Source organism: Leishmania donovani, chromosome 28 (assembly GCF_000227135.1).
Source record: "Leishmania donovani BPK282A1 complete genome, chromosome 28".
NCBI classification, from domain to species: domain Eukaryota; phylum Euglenozoa; class Kinetoplastea; order Trypanosomatida; family Trypanosomatidae; genus Leishmania; species Leishmania donovani.
In genome coordinates, this window is record NC_018255.1 from 1129671 (window position 1) to 1146435 (window position 16765).

At 58.6% G+C, this 16765-nt stretch overlaps 5 protein-coding genes across 5 annotated transcripts; all 5 read right to left on the reverse strand.

Moving 5' to 3' along the window:
* Positions 1-866: 866 nt before the first annotated feature.
* Positions 867-2024, reverse strand: LDBPK_283120 (hypothetical protein, conserved; the record flags this gene model as incomplete). Its single annotated transcript, XM_003862358.1, has 1 exon — positions 867-2024. The coding sequence occupies one exon, from the start codon at positions 2022-2024 to the stop codon at positions 867-869; it is 1158 nt and encodes a 385-aa protein (XP_003862406.1).
* Positions 2025-3732: 1708 nt separating this feature from the next.
* On the reverse strand, positions 3733-5322 carry LDBPK_283130 (oligomeric golgi complex component 8, putative; the record flags this gene model as incomplete). The annotated part of the gene is made up of 1 exon (XM_003862359.1): positions 3733-5322. One exon carries the CDS (start codon positions 5320-5322, stop codon positions 3733-3735), a length of 1590 nt encoding a protein of 529 aa, XP_003862407.1.
* A 3583-nt stretch (positions 5323-8905) lies between these two features.
* Positions 8906-10264, reverse strand: LDBPK_283140 (glutamate dehydrogenase, putative; the record flags this gene model as incomplete). Its single annotated transcript, XM_003862360.1, has 1 exon — positions 8906-10264. The coding sequence occupies one exon, from the start codon at positions 10262-10264 to the stop codon at positions 8906-8908; it is 1359 nt and encodes a 452-aa protein (XP_003862408.1).
* A 2298-nt stretch (positions 10265-12562) lies between these two features.
* On the reverse strand, positions 12563-13102 carry LDBPK_283150 (hypothetical protein, conserved; the record flags this gene model as incomplete). The annotated part of the gene is made up of 1 exon (XM_003862361.1): positions 12563-13102. One exon carries the CDS (start codon positions 13100-13102, stop codon positions 12563-12565), a length of 540 nt encoding a protein of 179 aa, XP_003862409.1.
* A 1104-nt stretch (positions 13103-14206) lies between these two features.
* LDBPK_283160 (sodium/sulphate symporter, putative) lies at positions 14207-16411 on the reverse strand (the record flags this gene model as incomplete). The annotated part of the gene is made up of 1 exon (XM_003862362.1): positions 14207-16411. The coding sequence occupies one exon, from the start codon at positions 16409-16411 to the stop codon at positions 14207-14209; it is 2205 nt and encodes a 734-aa protein (XP_003862410.1).
* Between the last annotated feature and the right edge of the window lie 354 nt (positions 16412-16765).

Here is a 16765-nt window from a genome sequence, read left to right on the forward strand (position 1 = left end):
GCGGGATGCTGGGAAGTGACTCTCAGAGGAAGCCGCGCTACGAGACGGTGCATACCGGCTCACTTCGGCAGAGGGCGCGCAGTAAAGTCATTTCCTTCACACGCCGCGCGCCCATCGGTGTCATGCAGTTGCGGAGAAAGAGGAGCAGCAAACCGAGGAAGGGTCTGCACCAGAATGGCATTCACCCGTCGTCCGTGCGCGTATATCGTCACTGTTGTTGGAATACGGTTCAACGCTCCTCCACGGCCCTGCAACCTCCCCCTCTTTCTCGCTCAGCCCTCCCCCTCCCGGGGATACGGCAAAACACAGGGCTCTCCGTGGGGGTTGCGGACACAACAATGGGGGGGGGTAGAGGAGACACGGAAAGTGAAAGCAGTCACATGCGCCAACGAGCGAGCGAGCGGCAGACAAGCGGTGGTGGTGAAGGGGGTGGACAACATTGGCTTAAGAGGCAAGCTAGATGCGCGGCGGCTGGGGGGGGGGAGGGTAGGGGGACAGCACGGACGGCGCGCTACACACATTCGGTTACATCATTGGAGCGCTGACAGTCTCACTCTCGCCTTCCGACTCTCTAGCAGCTGCTCTTCATGTCGCACATGCGGCATCAACGCCGACACACATGATGGCATTCCAGGCGAAAATGAGGCATGAGAGCTCGGCGTGTGTGTGAGAGAACAAGCGCCGTGAAAACAACAGCAATAAAAACCAGGACAAGATGGTGCCCAACTTTGCCTGCCCCGCCATTAGTGTACATCGATTTCACCCATACATACATACTGATACGCACCTTGTGCACATGTGCACTGTACGGCCCTTCCTTTCTGTGATGCGTCTCCGTATCTGTGGCGGGCACCCGCTGCACTCTCTCACGCCTCTGCCGCTGGTTGATCGGCGTGGCTTGGCGCTATAGGGGCGGTAGCAGCGTCAGGAGTAGATGAGACATTGCCTTCCGCGTCGGCACCAGAGGCGAGGGCTGCAGCTAGGGAGGCACAGGCACCCTCCGCCTCCTCCGCGATTCGCATGCGCTGCGTCTCTTCCTCCAGAACCGCTGCGAAGGGCTCGAACTGCATGGAGTAGTCGATGACATCCCTCATGAATGGCGGAACCTCTTTGTACGTGTGCCGCAGCCGGCCAGTAACGGTGTCGTACCGCAGGTACCCTTCGCTGATGCCGTGCGCCTCAACGACGCAGGCCAGCAAAATCCGCCGGAATATGATGTCCTCCTCGCTCTCCGTCTCGCCTCGAATGGCGCATACACGTTGCCACAGAGGCGCTGCTTCGCGGCTTTCCAGCACGGACAACTTGGCCTGCTGCAGTGCATCGCGTTCCGCGGCAATGAGGCGCAGCTGCCCGACGTGCGGCAGCGCATCGGGGAACATCCCTAGTGCGCGCAAAAGCAGCCGCTGTTCCGCCCCCCATATCTCCTCACGCAGCTGGGCGAGGAAAGCCATCGTGGCACGGTTGTACTCGTCTTCAAAGCTGCGCCGAGCCTGCGCCTCGAGCCACACAAGGTCGTCGGTGGGCCCAAATATCGTTTGGTAGTAGGCGCGGGCAACGCCCATGAAGAACTTCGCCTCCAGTTCGAGCAGGTCGGCATACTCGGCCGCTTCCTGCGCCACTAGAAGTGTAAGTACATCATCTGCGTCGCGCTTCGGCTTCGCAGGCGCAGCACGCAGCCGCTTCTGTGCACGAAGGCGAAGCTCGTGATTCACCGAGTGGATACCAATGCGTCGCGGGCCATGCGTGCACACAGACGGCGCGCACGTCTCCTCAGCATTGATGGCGCTCGTGTAAAAGGACAGGTCTCGGAAGACGTTTGTGCAGTAACGCTCCAGCTGCGAAAGAGGCGGCCGCTTCAAGCGGGCGGTGAAGCGCGCATGAGACGCCTTGTATTGATTACGTGCCTCTGTGTACTGCTGCGTGTATGCTTGCTGCATGAGAGCGACCAGGCTCTCCGCTGATGAAGCGCTCTCGCCCTCGCGTGGGGGTGGCTTTGCAGAAGTGGTGTTAACGACGATGGACATGACCTATCTGCGCCCGTGGGTGCTTGCCAGACTGAGCCGAGAGAAAGAGAGGCACAACCGCGGGGGAAAAGAAGAAGCGTGCAAGAGAAAAATGAGGAGCACACGCGGGAGAGTATCATGAGCAGTGCCAATGAGCGCGCGCTGCGCCACGACGCCATCCGCATGTAGATCCGCCGAAAGGCCGCGCCGCAGCTAAACGACTGAGCCAGCCTTTGAGCACTACAACGTGAGGTGCATACGCGAACGCGCGGCCTGCGTGCTCGCAGCGTGGTGAAAGGTTCATGATGGCGTCATCGTCTGCCGCAGATACGACGCTCGCTTTGCTCCCCTTCTCGCTGTACTCGAGCGGGTCCAGTGCCGCGCCTCAGCGAAGCAACACACACAGAGAGACGCGCAAGAGAAGCACAAACACGAGCGCGCGCGCACAGACACACACCGCGTCCTTCCCACTCGATAACGCCAGCGGGACGCATGCCTCCCGTGGGCACCCTCATTTTTTTCTTCTCCGATGTGCCCATCCGACCACCAGCAGGTCAGTCAACCGACATACACACATGCGCGCACACCACCACACACCACCAGCTTCTGCTGCACCGCGGCTAAATCGTGGTCGCCTAGGATGCACCGTCTTGCTGTAGAATCAGCGCCATGCGTCGGCCGGACTCATCGTGTCCGTCCTTGTCCATTCATCGCACGTGTGCTGCGCGATCGGCGCCACACGGAGGCTCGGGTGTACGGCATGCCTTCATTCGAATCGGGCCGCGTGCAGGGTCCTGTTCAAGGGCGGAAGCAGTGGCGTCTGTCGTGCGGAGTAGCAGTGGGGTGGTGGTCTCTCGGTGCATGCCGGATGCGCGCAGGGAGGAAGTTGGCCAGCTGCAGGCCATATCCCTCGGAGACCCTGCGCACCCTGCCCGTGTGCCGTGCTTCGCTCTCTCAGTCGCCTAAAGCCGCCGCATCCCGTTAATACGGTGTGGTGACTCGCAACAGGAGAGTCGGGAGGGCTTGATGGTGGAACTCGAGGGCACTCTCGTCATGCTTCCGGCGTCTGTGCCTCATGAGCCCTCCAGGTTGAATGCAGCAGATGCAGCACGCTCCGCACACATGCGCTTGGGGGCTGATCCGTATATTGGGTCTCCTCGCGCCTTGTTCGCCCACCACTCCTGCTCTTTGGACCTCTGAGTGCCTTGCTTGGATGCGATTCACCACGCCAGTTGTGCTTCACAGCGCCTGCGCACAGTGCTTGCATTTTTGCATCCCGGGGCCTGCTTCAGAACGACTTCGGAGTCTGAGGAAAGGGGGGCTTCTGTCTTCATCCTCCATTTCCGTCCATGTCACAAAGGGGGGGGGGCTGTCTGGATGTTGTGTCCGCACATCTCTCGACAGGTTGGACGCCGCTATAAGCCTGTGTGGCGGGAGGGTCAAGCGGAAGGGGCCTGCGGCCGAGCAGCCCAGCACCGACGTGGCAAGAGAAGATTAAGCGACCGCCACCACTGGCGCTATCATTGCTGTTGCTTTCGTAGCACGCACCTACCCTGCAGGCCCCCACGCCACCACCGCAATTCTTCTCTTACGGATTCCCTGGCGCACCCACGCCCCTCTCGCTCCCGCCCTTCACAGTGCCCACAAGCGGCTCCCGATGTAGCCGCCGGATCATCTCCCTATGCTGGTTGAAGTCGAAGAGGTGCACCACAAGTGCGGCGTTGTTTCACTAGGTCGGTGCAGAGTTCGTTGACGCCGGCGGCACCGAAGGCGCCGCAGCTGGAGCGGTGGTGAAGTCTGGTGTCGGTGTAGCAAGTATCGTCGATGCATGCGGGTGTGCCGGCGCCACGGAGCTCGCACCTTCTGCAGCCGGCACCGTCGACGGCGACTCTACCGCAAACAGAAGCTCTCCAATGCCATACATTAGAGCCTGCGTGCGGTCCTCCAAGTCCTCGCGGTGCGCAGGTCCGAGAAGGCGGCCGACCAGGTGCAGTACATATGGGTACCACAGCCGTTGAAACGCCTTCACAAAGGTCACAAACACTGCCCGTTCAGCGCTGTACATTGTGTCGAGCAGAGGCGCGTCATTCAGCATGTCCTGTCCCACCTCGCACACCAGCTGTCGCACTTCCTCCCCACACGGTGCCTCAACCCCTGGTAACAGACACTTGCGGATGGCGTTGAAGGAGGCGAGCATCCCGTTGAGCGCGTACGCGAGCGGCAGCCACTGAGCTAGCTGCACGGCTGGCGTGTCGCTAATAGTCGGAGGGGCCTGGATCCCCGTAGACGACGTCAGCGTCGAGTTGTTGTGACAGTACACAGAAACACGCCACGAGGAGGTCTGCATGGCGGTGCGATAGGTGATCCGGGCCTGCCGCATGCCTTCAGCGAAGAGTCCCTGCACCTTCTGGACAAGTATGCTGCCCAGGAGCCCAAGCACGTCTGTGTGCACCCGCGCACTGGCACTCGAGCAGCTGCTGCACTGCTGCACCACGAGCGCCAGTTCAGAGCCGTTGTGAAGGTGCTGGAGCGCCGCCGCCATGAGGTGCATGAACATGTGCGCCTGCTCCTGACACCACAGGCTCAGCTCCTCCGTCGCTTGCCGTTGCTGGGCCTCGGTGCTGGACGGGAAGCACGCCTTGTACTGCAGCGTCACCTCGTTCACGTGCACCTTGTACACCGTGATGTACTTGAGGATGAGAGAGTAGGGCACCACGCTGGATTCAGCTTCCTGCAGCAGCTGACGAATGTACGCAGCGCGGCTGCGCAGGAAGAGTGCACGCAACGACGCCGGGGAGCCGCCAAGGCGACGAAGGAGGGAGATGGCTTTGTACGCCGTGTCCACCGTGAGCCCACCCGACAGCATCGGCAGCACATGCGCGTTCACCGCCTGCTCCATTGTGTCCACCACTTCCTTCTGCAATCTCTGAAAAACGTACACGTCGCTCATGTGCTGACACAGCATCATGACGTGGTCGAATATGAGGAGCGCCTCGTGGAACATTGTCTGCCGCACGCACTCCTCCACTAAGGCAGGCGACTCCATGAGAGCCACGATTTTCTGGTGACTCATGACCGCGCTGTGCAGCTGCGCTTTCTCTTGCCGCCACAACTGCCCCGCATACTGGAGAAGCTGCGACCAGGAGTGCAGTGTTTGCAAGGATGCTGTCAGCTCTTTAGCGGTGTCTTCGGCATTGCTGGAGAGCGACGCGGCCGCCACGTTTGCGGCCTGCGCGTTGGTCAACAGCTCGTAGTGATCGACTGCACAGTTCACAATGGACTGCCGCACCCGGACCTCCTCGGCGGAGGAAGTTGTCATGGTTGCACTGAAACGACGGTTGTGGGGGTGGGGGTTGAGTGAAAGCGAAGGCGTTCACGGCCACGCGAGAACGGTAGGGTGGGGCCGCAGAAGCGACTGTGGTGGGTACCCTGTCGAGACGTGCGATACGAGTGCCAGCCTGGGTGCGTGCGAGCGTACCGGAGTGGAAACAACAACGAGGGCACCTTCGCAGCACTCCTCGGCAGCGTGGCATGGACACAGAGAGAGAAAAAAGAGAGCGACGTGCATGCATGCGCAGGATAAAGCCGCAGAAGGAGAGTCACGATGATCACGTGCATATAAAATACGAGTCGAGGTTCGGCTGCAGCTCGCCTCGAATTCCGTAAAATCGCTTTCATGTTTCTCAGCACGCGCCTGAGCGTGTTGCGCTTCCGCTTACGGAGCGCAGCTGGTTTTCCGCCACTTGTGTGATGCACTCCGCAGCATTATAATCCCACAGTTGAGTGGTGTGCTGGTCCATGTTTGGTTTCAATTCCTTTTTCTTTCTCACTGCTGCTGCTCTTTATGATGCTTTATCCTCTCCTGTCAACCTCTGCTTGCACTCGCACGCCACCATTCGCTCGTCCCTTGCCCTCGGCAACAGTGTCGATACCAGGTCTACCGATGCGCGCACAGCGGCACACAGACGCTCCTCTTTAGAGCGACGCAAGCACGTGCACTGGCTCATGTACGCGCAGCACACACAAGCAACAAATGAGGGACGAAAAAGGAAACGGTGAGGCCGGTGGTGGTGTGCGTCGAGGTCCATCGCACGGTGGTGAACGAAGAGAGAAAGAGCTAGGCAGAGACGCGAAAACGGGAAGGATGCGCATTTGAAACGCGTGCGCACTCACGCACATCCCATCATCTCCGTCCCTGCGAAGGCACGCAGGCAGGCACTCAGCAGGCAACTGAGAGACTGCGAAAAAAAGCCTCGACTGAAATGCGGAGTGCGTTTGATAGAGCTGCCGTCTTTGGATGTGTGTGCGAGTGCATGCAAGCGCGAGTTTCTGTGTAAGGCGAGGCAGACTTCGAGGGGAGAGACAGGCAAGACGCACTTGTGGCGCTGACTCGTTCCTTTCTTCTCTCCTGCCAGTCGTCGCTTTCTCCTCCTTTTGTGCAATGCCCCTCTTGCGTGTTCACCACCCCCTTCTTCGACAAGGAGAGTATGCTTGCAGAGCACTGCATCAGCCGTCGGGTGGTCAACCGGAAAGAAGAAAAACAAGAGAGCAAAGAGTCGCCGCAAACACACACACACACGCACAGCCAAGCGCACGCAGAGGATGAGGAGGAGGCACATGAGGGCGCAGTCAACGAAGGCATCGAGCAAGCAGATGAAAAGCAAGAAACGATAGCACAATGAAGGCAGTGATAAAGCAGAAGATATACACTTGCGTAGACAGGCGCATGGCGGGGAGAGAGAGAGGCGAGTGTTGCGTGCGTGGAAAATAAAAACGGACACACAAAAACGAGACGAAAAGATATGGAAAAGAGGATAAGCTGCTTACAGTAGATGAGCCCGAAACATCGGCATCTTTGTGTATGTAAGCGCTCTCGCGGTTGGGTGCGTACTCGATCCACATCATCATCCATGCCCAGAACCCGCTTTTCGCCTGTATCGTAGCGGGTGGGCGGAGAAAGAGTTCAGAGACTGCTGATGTGATAAGAACGGAGTGCAAGCATACGCACATGCACACGCACGCACGCAACCACACGATATCTGTCTGAAAAAAAAAACACGAAGCAGGAATTGCTCCGCTTGCATATCTGAAACAAACTTGTGTCGATGAGGCACGTACATGCACACCGATATATGCCCACACATGGAAACTCGCGGACACAAACACCCAAGCCAGCCTCCTTTTGATTGGGCGAAGCTGCATTGGGGCGCTGAAGATATGCGCAGGTGTGAGAGTGTCTTCTTGTGTACCATGTGCTGCTGGTGTTGGTGCCTGTTCTCGTCGCGTGTTTGACTTCACATTTGCTGCTGTGGGCCAAAGACGCCAGTCGAAAAGACGAATTCAAACACAGCAAAAACCGTGAAAACGAAAGCGATGGCGAGAGACGACGCCACAAGCAAAACCGCACAATGCCTCCCCCCTCAAAAAGCGAAGGACAAGAAAGCAGATGAGATGGGGAAGGAGAGAGACCGAGTGCCTTTGGTCATAGTGGGAGAGCCTAGCACAACGGTCTGAGAGGAGAGTGCCCTTTCTCTTCTGCTGTTATTCGGGTAGAACAAAACAAGAGAGGGGAAGCGAAGACGGCGGAGAGCAGACACGTATCTTCTCGTGTTCGTTGATCCCCCGCCCTTGTGCTCCCCTCTTTTCAGAGAAGGTTGCTCGATGGCACGCCATCGTGTGCAGCCAGAGGAGAAGGCATGAACGAAGATTCACCTGTAGACATGTGCGCGTTCTGCGACTATCTGGCGAGACCCAACACCCATATACTGATAAGCCTATCTTCCTCGACGACTTCCCGCAGAAGCGTGCACGCGTGCATGGCCCACACTCAAATGCCACCAGCATCAGCATCATCCCACACCAGAGAGTCTCAGTCGATTTTTCAAAGCATCTTTCTTTGCACGTCGTTATTCTCTGCAAACGCTCACAGAGACACGCGCACACGCACGCGTACACGGTGATGCAGATGGGTGGACGGAGAATGTGTGTGTGTGTATGTGTGGAAAATCGAGAAGCACGCAAAATAAAAAGCGAGGGAAGAAAAGAAGGGAGGAAGGGAAGAGGAGAGGAGAGAGGGCACGAAACACACACACAGACGTGCAAACTCAAGCAGGAGAACGCAAGCAAAACTTCAACAAAAGAAGGAAAGAAAGCAATGCATCCGCACACAGGCCGACATACCCACTCCTTCACCCGCCCGTCAACACGCGCGGACACACAGGAGCGTACGCGCACGCATAGAGACAGCGACAACGCAGCAACGGCACCAGATACCGGTTTTTTTTTCGCACTAGTACTATGCAATCATTGGCCACTGTTTCACTCTTCGTCGCCTTATTGTTTCTTCTCCTTGGCCGATATTTACTGGCGCTAGTGGCCGTTGATGGCCCTTCTACTGTTTTTCATGCGGCATCCACAAGCTCCAGCCTGCGGTGATACCTGCTTGCGTGCGTGCCTCCGAGTATGCTTGTCTCTGCAAGAAGGGCCTAATTTGATCCATTCAGTACTGTGCGCACGTGGGTACGACGCCTTTTTATGCCGCTGCCGCTGCACTTTCCCTCTTTGCATATTATATATGTATGTAGAGAAGAAAATGGGAATGCGTTAGAGGGCAGGGGGGAGGCCAGGGTGTGGATGGATGGGGTGGGAGAGCGTCATGTGCAGCGACCCGCACGCGGCGTTTCAGAGAAGCACAAAGAAAGCGAGCTGAAGGAAAGAACGAAGGGTAAAGACAATGAAGAGCGAAGGAGCAACTACTCCGCGGCGCCCTCTCCTCGAGTGGGAAAATTGTTCGTTTCTTCCTGCAGTGCGTGAGAGAGACGCACACGCACACGCGGAACCTGCTTTTCGCTTCTCCCCCTTCTTGGACTATATCACTCGGTCCCTGGCGGCGCAAGAGTCAACTAGACGATGCCGAGAGCCAGCATGGCATCTGCCACCTTCACAAAGCCAGCAATGTTTGCGCCGTCCACGTAGCTGACCTTGCCATTCTTTTCGCCGTACTGCACGCACGATTCGTGGATGCTGGACATGATGCTGCGCAGGCGGCTGTCGACCTCCTCGGCGTTCCACGCCAGGCGCGCCGCGTTCTGCGACATCTCAAGCCCGGAGATGGCCACGCCACCGGCGTTGGAGGCCTTGCCAGGGGCGAACATCACACCCGCCTTCTGGAAGATCTCCGTAGCCTCCTCCGTCGCTGGCATGTTGGCACCCTCGGCGACCAGCTTCACGCCGTTCGCCACCATCGTCTTGGCGTCGGTCGCCTCGATCTCGTTCTGCGTGGCGCACGGGAGGGCGATATCGGCTTTTACACACCACGGGCGCTTGCCCGGCACGTACGTGACACCCGTCTCCTTCGCGTATTCCTCCAGCGTCCCACGGCGCTCGTTCTTCAGCTTCATCAGCTTCGCCAACTTCACCTTGTCGAAGCCGCTCTGGTCGTGTATGTAGCCCTTTGAGTCGGAGGCTGTAATGACCTTCGCTCCGAGCTCCATGCACTTCTCGATCGCGTACTGCGCAACGTTGCCGGAGCCCGACACGAGGACAGTCTTTCCCTCGAGAGAGTCGTTGGCGTGCATCAGCATCGACTGAGCGAAGTACACGAGGCCGTACCCCGTAGCCTCAGGCCGGATCGCACTGCCCTGGAAGGAGAGGCCCTTACCGGTAAAGGTGCACTCGTTCGTGTTCCGTAGCTTCCAGTACATGCCGTTCATGTAGCCCACCTCGCGACTACCGACGCCGATGTCGCCAGCTGGCACGTCAGTGTCGGCGCCGATGTGCCGGTAGAGCTCCGCCACGAGTGACTGGCAGAAGCGCATCACCTCGCTGTCGCTCTTGCCCTTGGGGTCGAAGTCGGCCCCGCCCTTGCCGCCACCCATGGGCAGCGTCGTGAGTGAGTTCTTGAAGGTCTGCTCGAAGCCAAGGAACTTGAGGATAGAGAGGTTGACGGAGGGGTGAAAGCGCATGCCTCCCTTGTAGGGGCCGATGGCAGAGTTGAACTGGACGCGGAAGGCGCGGTTGACGTGGGTGACGCCCTTGTCATCCACCCAAGGGACGCGGAACTGAATCACGCGCTCCGGCTCCACAATGCGCTCCAGCAAGCCATCCTGAGTGTACTTGGGGTTTTTCTGCAGGAACGGCCACAGCGACGTCATCACCTCGCGGACAGCCTGCGTGAATTCAGGCTGATGCGGGTCGCGAGACAGGACGCACTTCGCTATGAAGTCGTCCACAGACGCGTACTTGAGACAGCTCGAGGCCATGGCGAACTTGTGTATTGTAGGGGGAGGGTGCTACAGAGGTAGGGGTGCGCCGATGAGCAGTTCGAGACCAAGCAGCAGCGGAGACGTACACGACCACACAATGACAATAATAGAGAGAGAGAGTAGGGAGCGCGATGATGCGGAAGGAGAAGAAAGAAGGGGAGAGGGAGGCTCAGCACAGATGCCGGTGGTGTATCAAAGGTCGACTGATGGATCGGTAGTTGGAGCGACGTCGTAGTAAGCGCGATCTGCGAGGGGGGAGGCGCAGCCCAGATGAGCGCGGCGTCGCCACAAGGGAGAGAGAGCGGAAAGGAGGAGGGAAGAAAAGCAGACAGGCACACATGTAAGAAAAGAGAGGTGTGCCGAGCTGCAAAGAGAAACACGGCGCCCGAGACATGATCACGCGCACAGGGGCGCAAGATTGTGCGCCGGAGGAAGCGGCACACAACACCGTACATCGTGCAGAGCACATTGGGGAAATCGAGTGGCTTTTCGATGCTGAGACGGTTGAGACTCTCTATGGCGGCTTCGGTTAGCGGGAAAAACACTAATCTCATTTCCTCTTGGTGCCGTTGGTGCAGGTAAGGCACCAGTGAAGAGACTGGAACCTACAGTGCCGGAGGTGGCGTCGCTTGGGAAGAGGACCGTGGAAAGGTGGGAAGGGCAAAAAAAATGGAGCGCGCCGCGTGGGTCCGTTGGCAGGTGTGTCGGGCAGAGCAGCAGCGCAAAAGGTGCACGAGAAGGTGATAGATTCGGCCAAGAGTGCACGCACACTCGTTGCCGTGCTGCGTTACTCAGTGTCGCTGTCACACTTGCGCGCCTTTCATAGTGTCTCCTCGCCGCTTTCTTTCAGGTGACGTGAACGCGGGGAGGGAGAGGGGGAAGGAAGCGAAACATGGGGGCCCCGGTCGCTTTCATGCCATACGGTATACTCGCCAACTGCGTGAAGAGAGGGGGCGATGCAGCGTCGCACATGGCCGTGCCGGTATGGCGGGATGCGGCGCGACCTGCATAGCCACACGAACACGCACGTGCCGACAATGATGAGCCCTATTGTCAGTGACGCAAAAATGACGAGCACGTTGCCCTCACGGCGGCATGTGGTGCCAATGTGCGTCGCGGTTGTGGTGCTGGCCGTCGTGCTTTGCGCCAACGACGACGGCGCGGCGGTGGTCATACGGGGTTGTATCGGCTTCCGCCAGTCATCGCAGGAGAGAGCAAGGGGGGGGGGGTGGATGTATGCCGATGCGTGTGCCTGCACGTGTATTTGTGAGTATCGGCGTCCGTCTGGTGTACCTTCGAAGTTAGTGAAATGCGACTATTTTCTACGCCTTGGACCTCTCTCGCCTTCTCTCCCCGTCGATGCAGCGGATGAAGCGGGCGGGGTGGCGAGGGCGTGGATCTTGTGCGTCAAGTATCGACTTCGTTTTCCAGCACGGGGACCACGTGAGGGAAAGGGAGCACGCCTACTTGCCGTCTGCACTGGCGCGTGTCGTGCACTTCCTCAACTCCGCACTATAAGACGGTGTACCTGTTGTGAGTGGCAACTGTGTAACAGAGAAGAGAGACACACACACAAGGATGGCGGTCACAACGGCGGGAATCAAGGAGAAAGGTGTGGCAGGAACCTCAGAAGGGGGGAGTCACGCTCAGCAAATGACATCGAGCACCTCTACATACACCTTCATGGTCACGCGCGCATGCATCGCGCCTTGAGAGGCAGAGCATCGCCGCCGGGTGGCGTTGACCAACGAAGCAGCGCCGTGGCCTCCGTCGAAGAAGTCGACACTCGTCCGTCGTTGCCCTTCTGTACGCTTTAAACTCGTCCTCGCCCATTCGGGCTTGAGCGTTGCCAGCCTTCTTGTTCGCTTCTTCCAGGAGGGGACAAGGGATCGACCAATGAAGTGAGAGGGCATAGGGTATCGTACATAGGGAGTGGCACGCAGTGAGCGCGGAACTGCCATGCGAAGTGGAGAGGTACACGGGGGCTGGGGGTGACACGGGAAGATGCAGGTTCGCAGGTAGAAGTGGACGCATGGAGAGCGCGCAAATCGAGTGAGCACCGCCAGGTGATCTGCGTAAAGTCGGCGATAGCGCACAGCCAGCGGTGTAGCATTCACCGAAAAGTGGGTGAGAGAGAGGTGGAGTAGGAATTCGTGAGGGCGCCTTCCCGCCCGGTCTCTTCGCACTTGAGCGGGCGAGGGTGCGCGCCCCCCCTCCCGTGTGTAATGCTCCTGTCATGGTTGGCTGGAGAAAGGCAGAGCACATGCGTTGGGCTCGCGTATACAGTGACTCCTTTCAACAGGACAGCTCTTCCAAGCCCCAACATGTGCGCGCGTACCTCTGGTTTTCTGCGTCCGACTTAGGCAGACTCCGCATGCTGATGGCGTCCCAGTTCTCTGGGCTGACAGCCACCTCCATCACGAGCTCCTTCCCGCCCTTCTGCAGCACACGCAGCGTGCTCTTGCTCGGCAGCGGACGCACAAATAGCAACTGGGGCTCCGACGCCGACCTTGCGGCTCCGCCGCCGCTCGTGTGGGGCGGTACATCCAACAGACAAAACCCTCGCAGCAGGATGACGTCACCGGGGTCCATGAAGGCTGCGGCAGCCCCCCACGAGTTGTAGAAGTTAATACGCAGAAGCCTCATCTTGGTGGCGGCGCAAGCGCCTGGCGTGCACGGAGCGACAGAGCCAACTACGGTGAACACCTTGTCGTCCCCAAACTCGCATATGCGAAGAGGAATCGCGGCCACAACAGTGCAGCGAAGCACCAGCTCAGGGAACTCAACGCCCTTCGGCAGCTGCTCGAGGCTGGCGTCCGTCTCATACGACTCCATCGTGTATGTCACCGCCAGAGAGCACACGCACCCATACCCGCGCAGCGGGGACACAGCTTGAACGAAGGAACGTAAAAGGAAAAAGAGAGCGGCGACGGTGTCCCTGCCGTGCGGGAGATACAGCGAAGAAAAGAAGCGAAAGAGAAGGTGCCAAAATGAGCAAAGAGCGCGGAGGTGGTGGTGCGTGGAGGAAGGGACAGCACAGCGCGCCGAGGGTCATGCCGCTCACTGTTGTCCACGGCGGAGCAAGAAAACGACTATAACGTTGTGTGCTTCGTCGAGTGCATCGATTCGAAACTCACCGCCCGCGGTGCATGGCGACGCACTCGATAGAGTACACACTCGCGCCACTAAGAGACGTAACAGCAGCCCTCACATCTGGAGTGGGGGTGGGGAGACGGGGAGGAAGCGATATGGAAATTGATGAGAGTGAGGGGAGTGGATCCGTGTCACAAGAAGCTCAACCACGACGACAGCCATCGCTGCCGACGAAACGCGGCCGCAAAGTTCGCTTGGCTTGAACTCACGATAAGCGCCAGCGCACCCCCATCCCAAATACACCCACACACATAATGGCGAAAACGAAAGATGGCACATCTTCACCTCAACGAACATGTCTAACCGCTCCACCACGGCAGCCTCTGCTGGCGCTACACAACCAGAACACTTCGGCGCGGGGGGATGGGGGAACTCAGAGCGGCCTACGCGCAGACAGCGCGGCACGGACTTAGAAGGGGGAAAAACGTGCGCCATCCTTTGTCGATGCAGGCGGAAGGCAAAGAGAAAAGAAGGACTCTCGAGATAGAGGCGGGGAAAGGGAGGGCAGAGGGACCGCGCAGACATGTGGGATTGACAGCACAGGTGCAAAGTCGAATAGGTTTTTCAGAAACTCTCACAAGGCAGCGACCTCCCCAAGAGAGAGGGCATATCACGACGCACAAGCTCTCTCTCCCTCTCTTGCAATCATTCTCGCTGTCCGTCTGCACGTAGCGGTTCGATAGACGGTGTCGTATCCTTGAGAGCGCCTGCACGGACGCGTGCACACCCTTGCCCTCTATCCTCCAGCGTGCGCATTCTCCTCATCCCACATGCGCCCTGTCGCCTTCAATGGTCGGCAGGCAGCACATAGTTGGTGAGGGGCACCATCCATGTCACAAGGCACGCCGTGAACACCAGCGTGATCACCGTACCACAAAAGAGGAAGTCCTTCGCTCGCAAGTACAACTTACCCTTCGAATCCTCGGCCAGCAGCGAGTTCACGTTGGGGAAGGAGCTGATAGGGAATGCCATGGCACCGGAGCACATCAAGGCGGACAGCATGACAATCGACTGTGGAGTGACGGCCATGATGCCAGCAGACTCGGGCATGAGGAAGCCGATCTTCACAATTATAGGTAGCAAGATCATCGCCGCCACCGTGTGAGACACGAAGGTCGTGATGACGCCCACGGCGACGAGCACCACCAGCAGGGTGAGGTACGGCGGCGAGTCTGTCAGGGTTGACTTCATGCTCATAGCAATGATGTCAAGCAAGCGAGAGTCTCGAGCGCACAGCCCCAGCATGTTACCTCCGGCAAGCAAGAACATCAAATGCCAGGAGAGCGTGTTGAAGTCCTCCTTGGACAAGATGCCGATACCAAAGAACACGACAATCGGGATGAGAGCCACGATGCCGGTGTCGCCAAAGAACAGATTGGCCGGCAGGATCCAGAGCGTGATTGTGATAGCCGACACCACCAGCACCACCGCGCGCGTCGCGGAAGATACCTGCTCCTCTGCCGCGGTGTTTACAACCTGCAGCGGGATATACGGGACATCAACAAACGGCCGCCATACAATCAGCACAACTGCCCACGCGGCGACCACACTGAAGAGCACGACCGGGAGGGCGACGCCGACCCACTGCGCGAAGGATACTTTATAAAAGCTCAGCGCTGAGATGGCGACGGCGTTCTGCGGAGAAGCGATGGGCGAGAGCATGCCGCCGACGTTGCACGCAAAGGCGAGGCCAAGCAGGATGCCGTGCGGCGCGTTCGTCCCCTCTGGGAACTCCCACAGCGTGCGCTGCACTACCCCGAGCACCAGCAACGGGGCCGCCACGTTCGACACGAAGGCACACAAGAGGCAGCTGGACAACATCACACCAAGCAAATAAAGCGACGGGCGGTGCGCCGTCCACCGATGCAGCATACTCGCAGCATACATCTCCAGATTCGTGCGCGAAAACGCCTTGGCGATGGTGAGACCGCCCATGACAAGAATCTGAACATGATTGAAGAGTTTACCCAAGATGATCTGCGACGCCACCGTCGCTGTCGCGCTCTCGCGCTTCGTCGGGTCCATGACAATGCGCAACGGAACAGCGAAGAGCGGAATGAGCATGGCCGTGCAGAAGAACGGAATCGCCTCGGTGATCCACAGTGTGATTATGAGCACGAAAAGGGCTAGACAGTTGTGGGCCGCCGGCTCCTCCGTTAGTACCGGCAGCCGCTTCACCACCAGGAACAGCGCGGTCCCGACGAAGATGTAGCGCCACCTCGCATGCCACTCCTGCGACATGGCCACGTTGGCGTACTGGTCCAGCGGTACCTTGAACTTGCGTTCAAAGTCCACGCTTACATCTAACAAGAGGTTGCGCAAACGCGGCATGAGGGTGACCAGCCGCGAGCGGGCGAGTTCGGCCTCGATGGCAGCCGTGCAGTCGTCTTCCATGCGGCGATGCTTCTTCAGTTTCTTCGCGGACTTGCGGATGGCCTCAAGGTTTAACTCCGCGAAGTGTTGCAGCTGATGCGCGTTGGAGTGCCACTCGAGGAAGAGTGCTCGCGGTGTATTGCTCTCCACTTCCTTCACCTGCGAGTCACCAATGAGCAGTAAAAAAAGTCGCTTGAGGAGCGCGCCAAGGCTGGTGCGCTGGTGGCGTGGTACTGCATCCCCGTCCAAAACTGACGGATCACACACAGAGCTGGTGGCGGTGCTCACAAACCCTGTCTCCTCGTTTGCTGCTTCGTCGTTCGCGCTGCTGCCCTTTTTTCGGCGGTGGAACTTGCGCGGTTTTGTCACCGGGGCCACAGGGAGGTCGGGATTAATCTTCATGAGTCTGTCGTGCTCCTCCTGCAGGTCCGTCATGAGCTGCTGAAAGAGGCCCTCTGCCTTCGCGAGTTCCTCTGTTATGATGTTGAAGAGTTCATGGCTGAACTCGCTGCCGCGGAGCTCGGAGTTGTGGATGAACTGTTTGAGCCGCTTGTAACTGACGTAGTAGTCGGCCCACTCCAGCACAATCTCATCTTGCAGGCGCTTTCCAAACTTCATGCCTGCTCAGCAGCGTCGGTGCAGCAACCGCCTGTGCGTGGGTGCGTGAGCGTGCGCTCTGGTGCCTGTGCTTGTGTCTGTGTGAAGCCGATGATATGCTTCGATGTGGCAGTGCTTGAGAGAAGAAGCGGAGAGGAGGTAAACCGGATGAGAGGAGAAAAGCACGGGGTAGACCTCGATGGGGTCGCGAGAATCCCCTCCGCGCACTCTGCCGTTCAGGGCTGGGATTCACCCACGCAGAACGAGGAAGAGGACCGGGACGGCAGATGCAAACAAAGAGAAGCCGATGCAACAACGAGGAGAAAAGGGAGCGAGGTGGCAGCGACGGCACCACATGAATGGCGCACTCGCGCC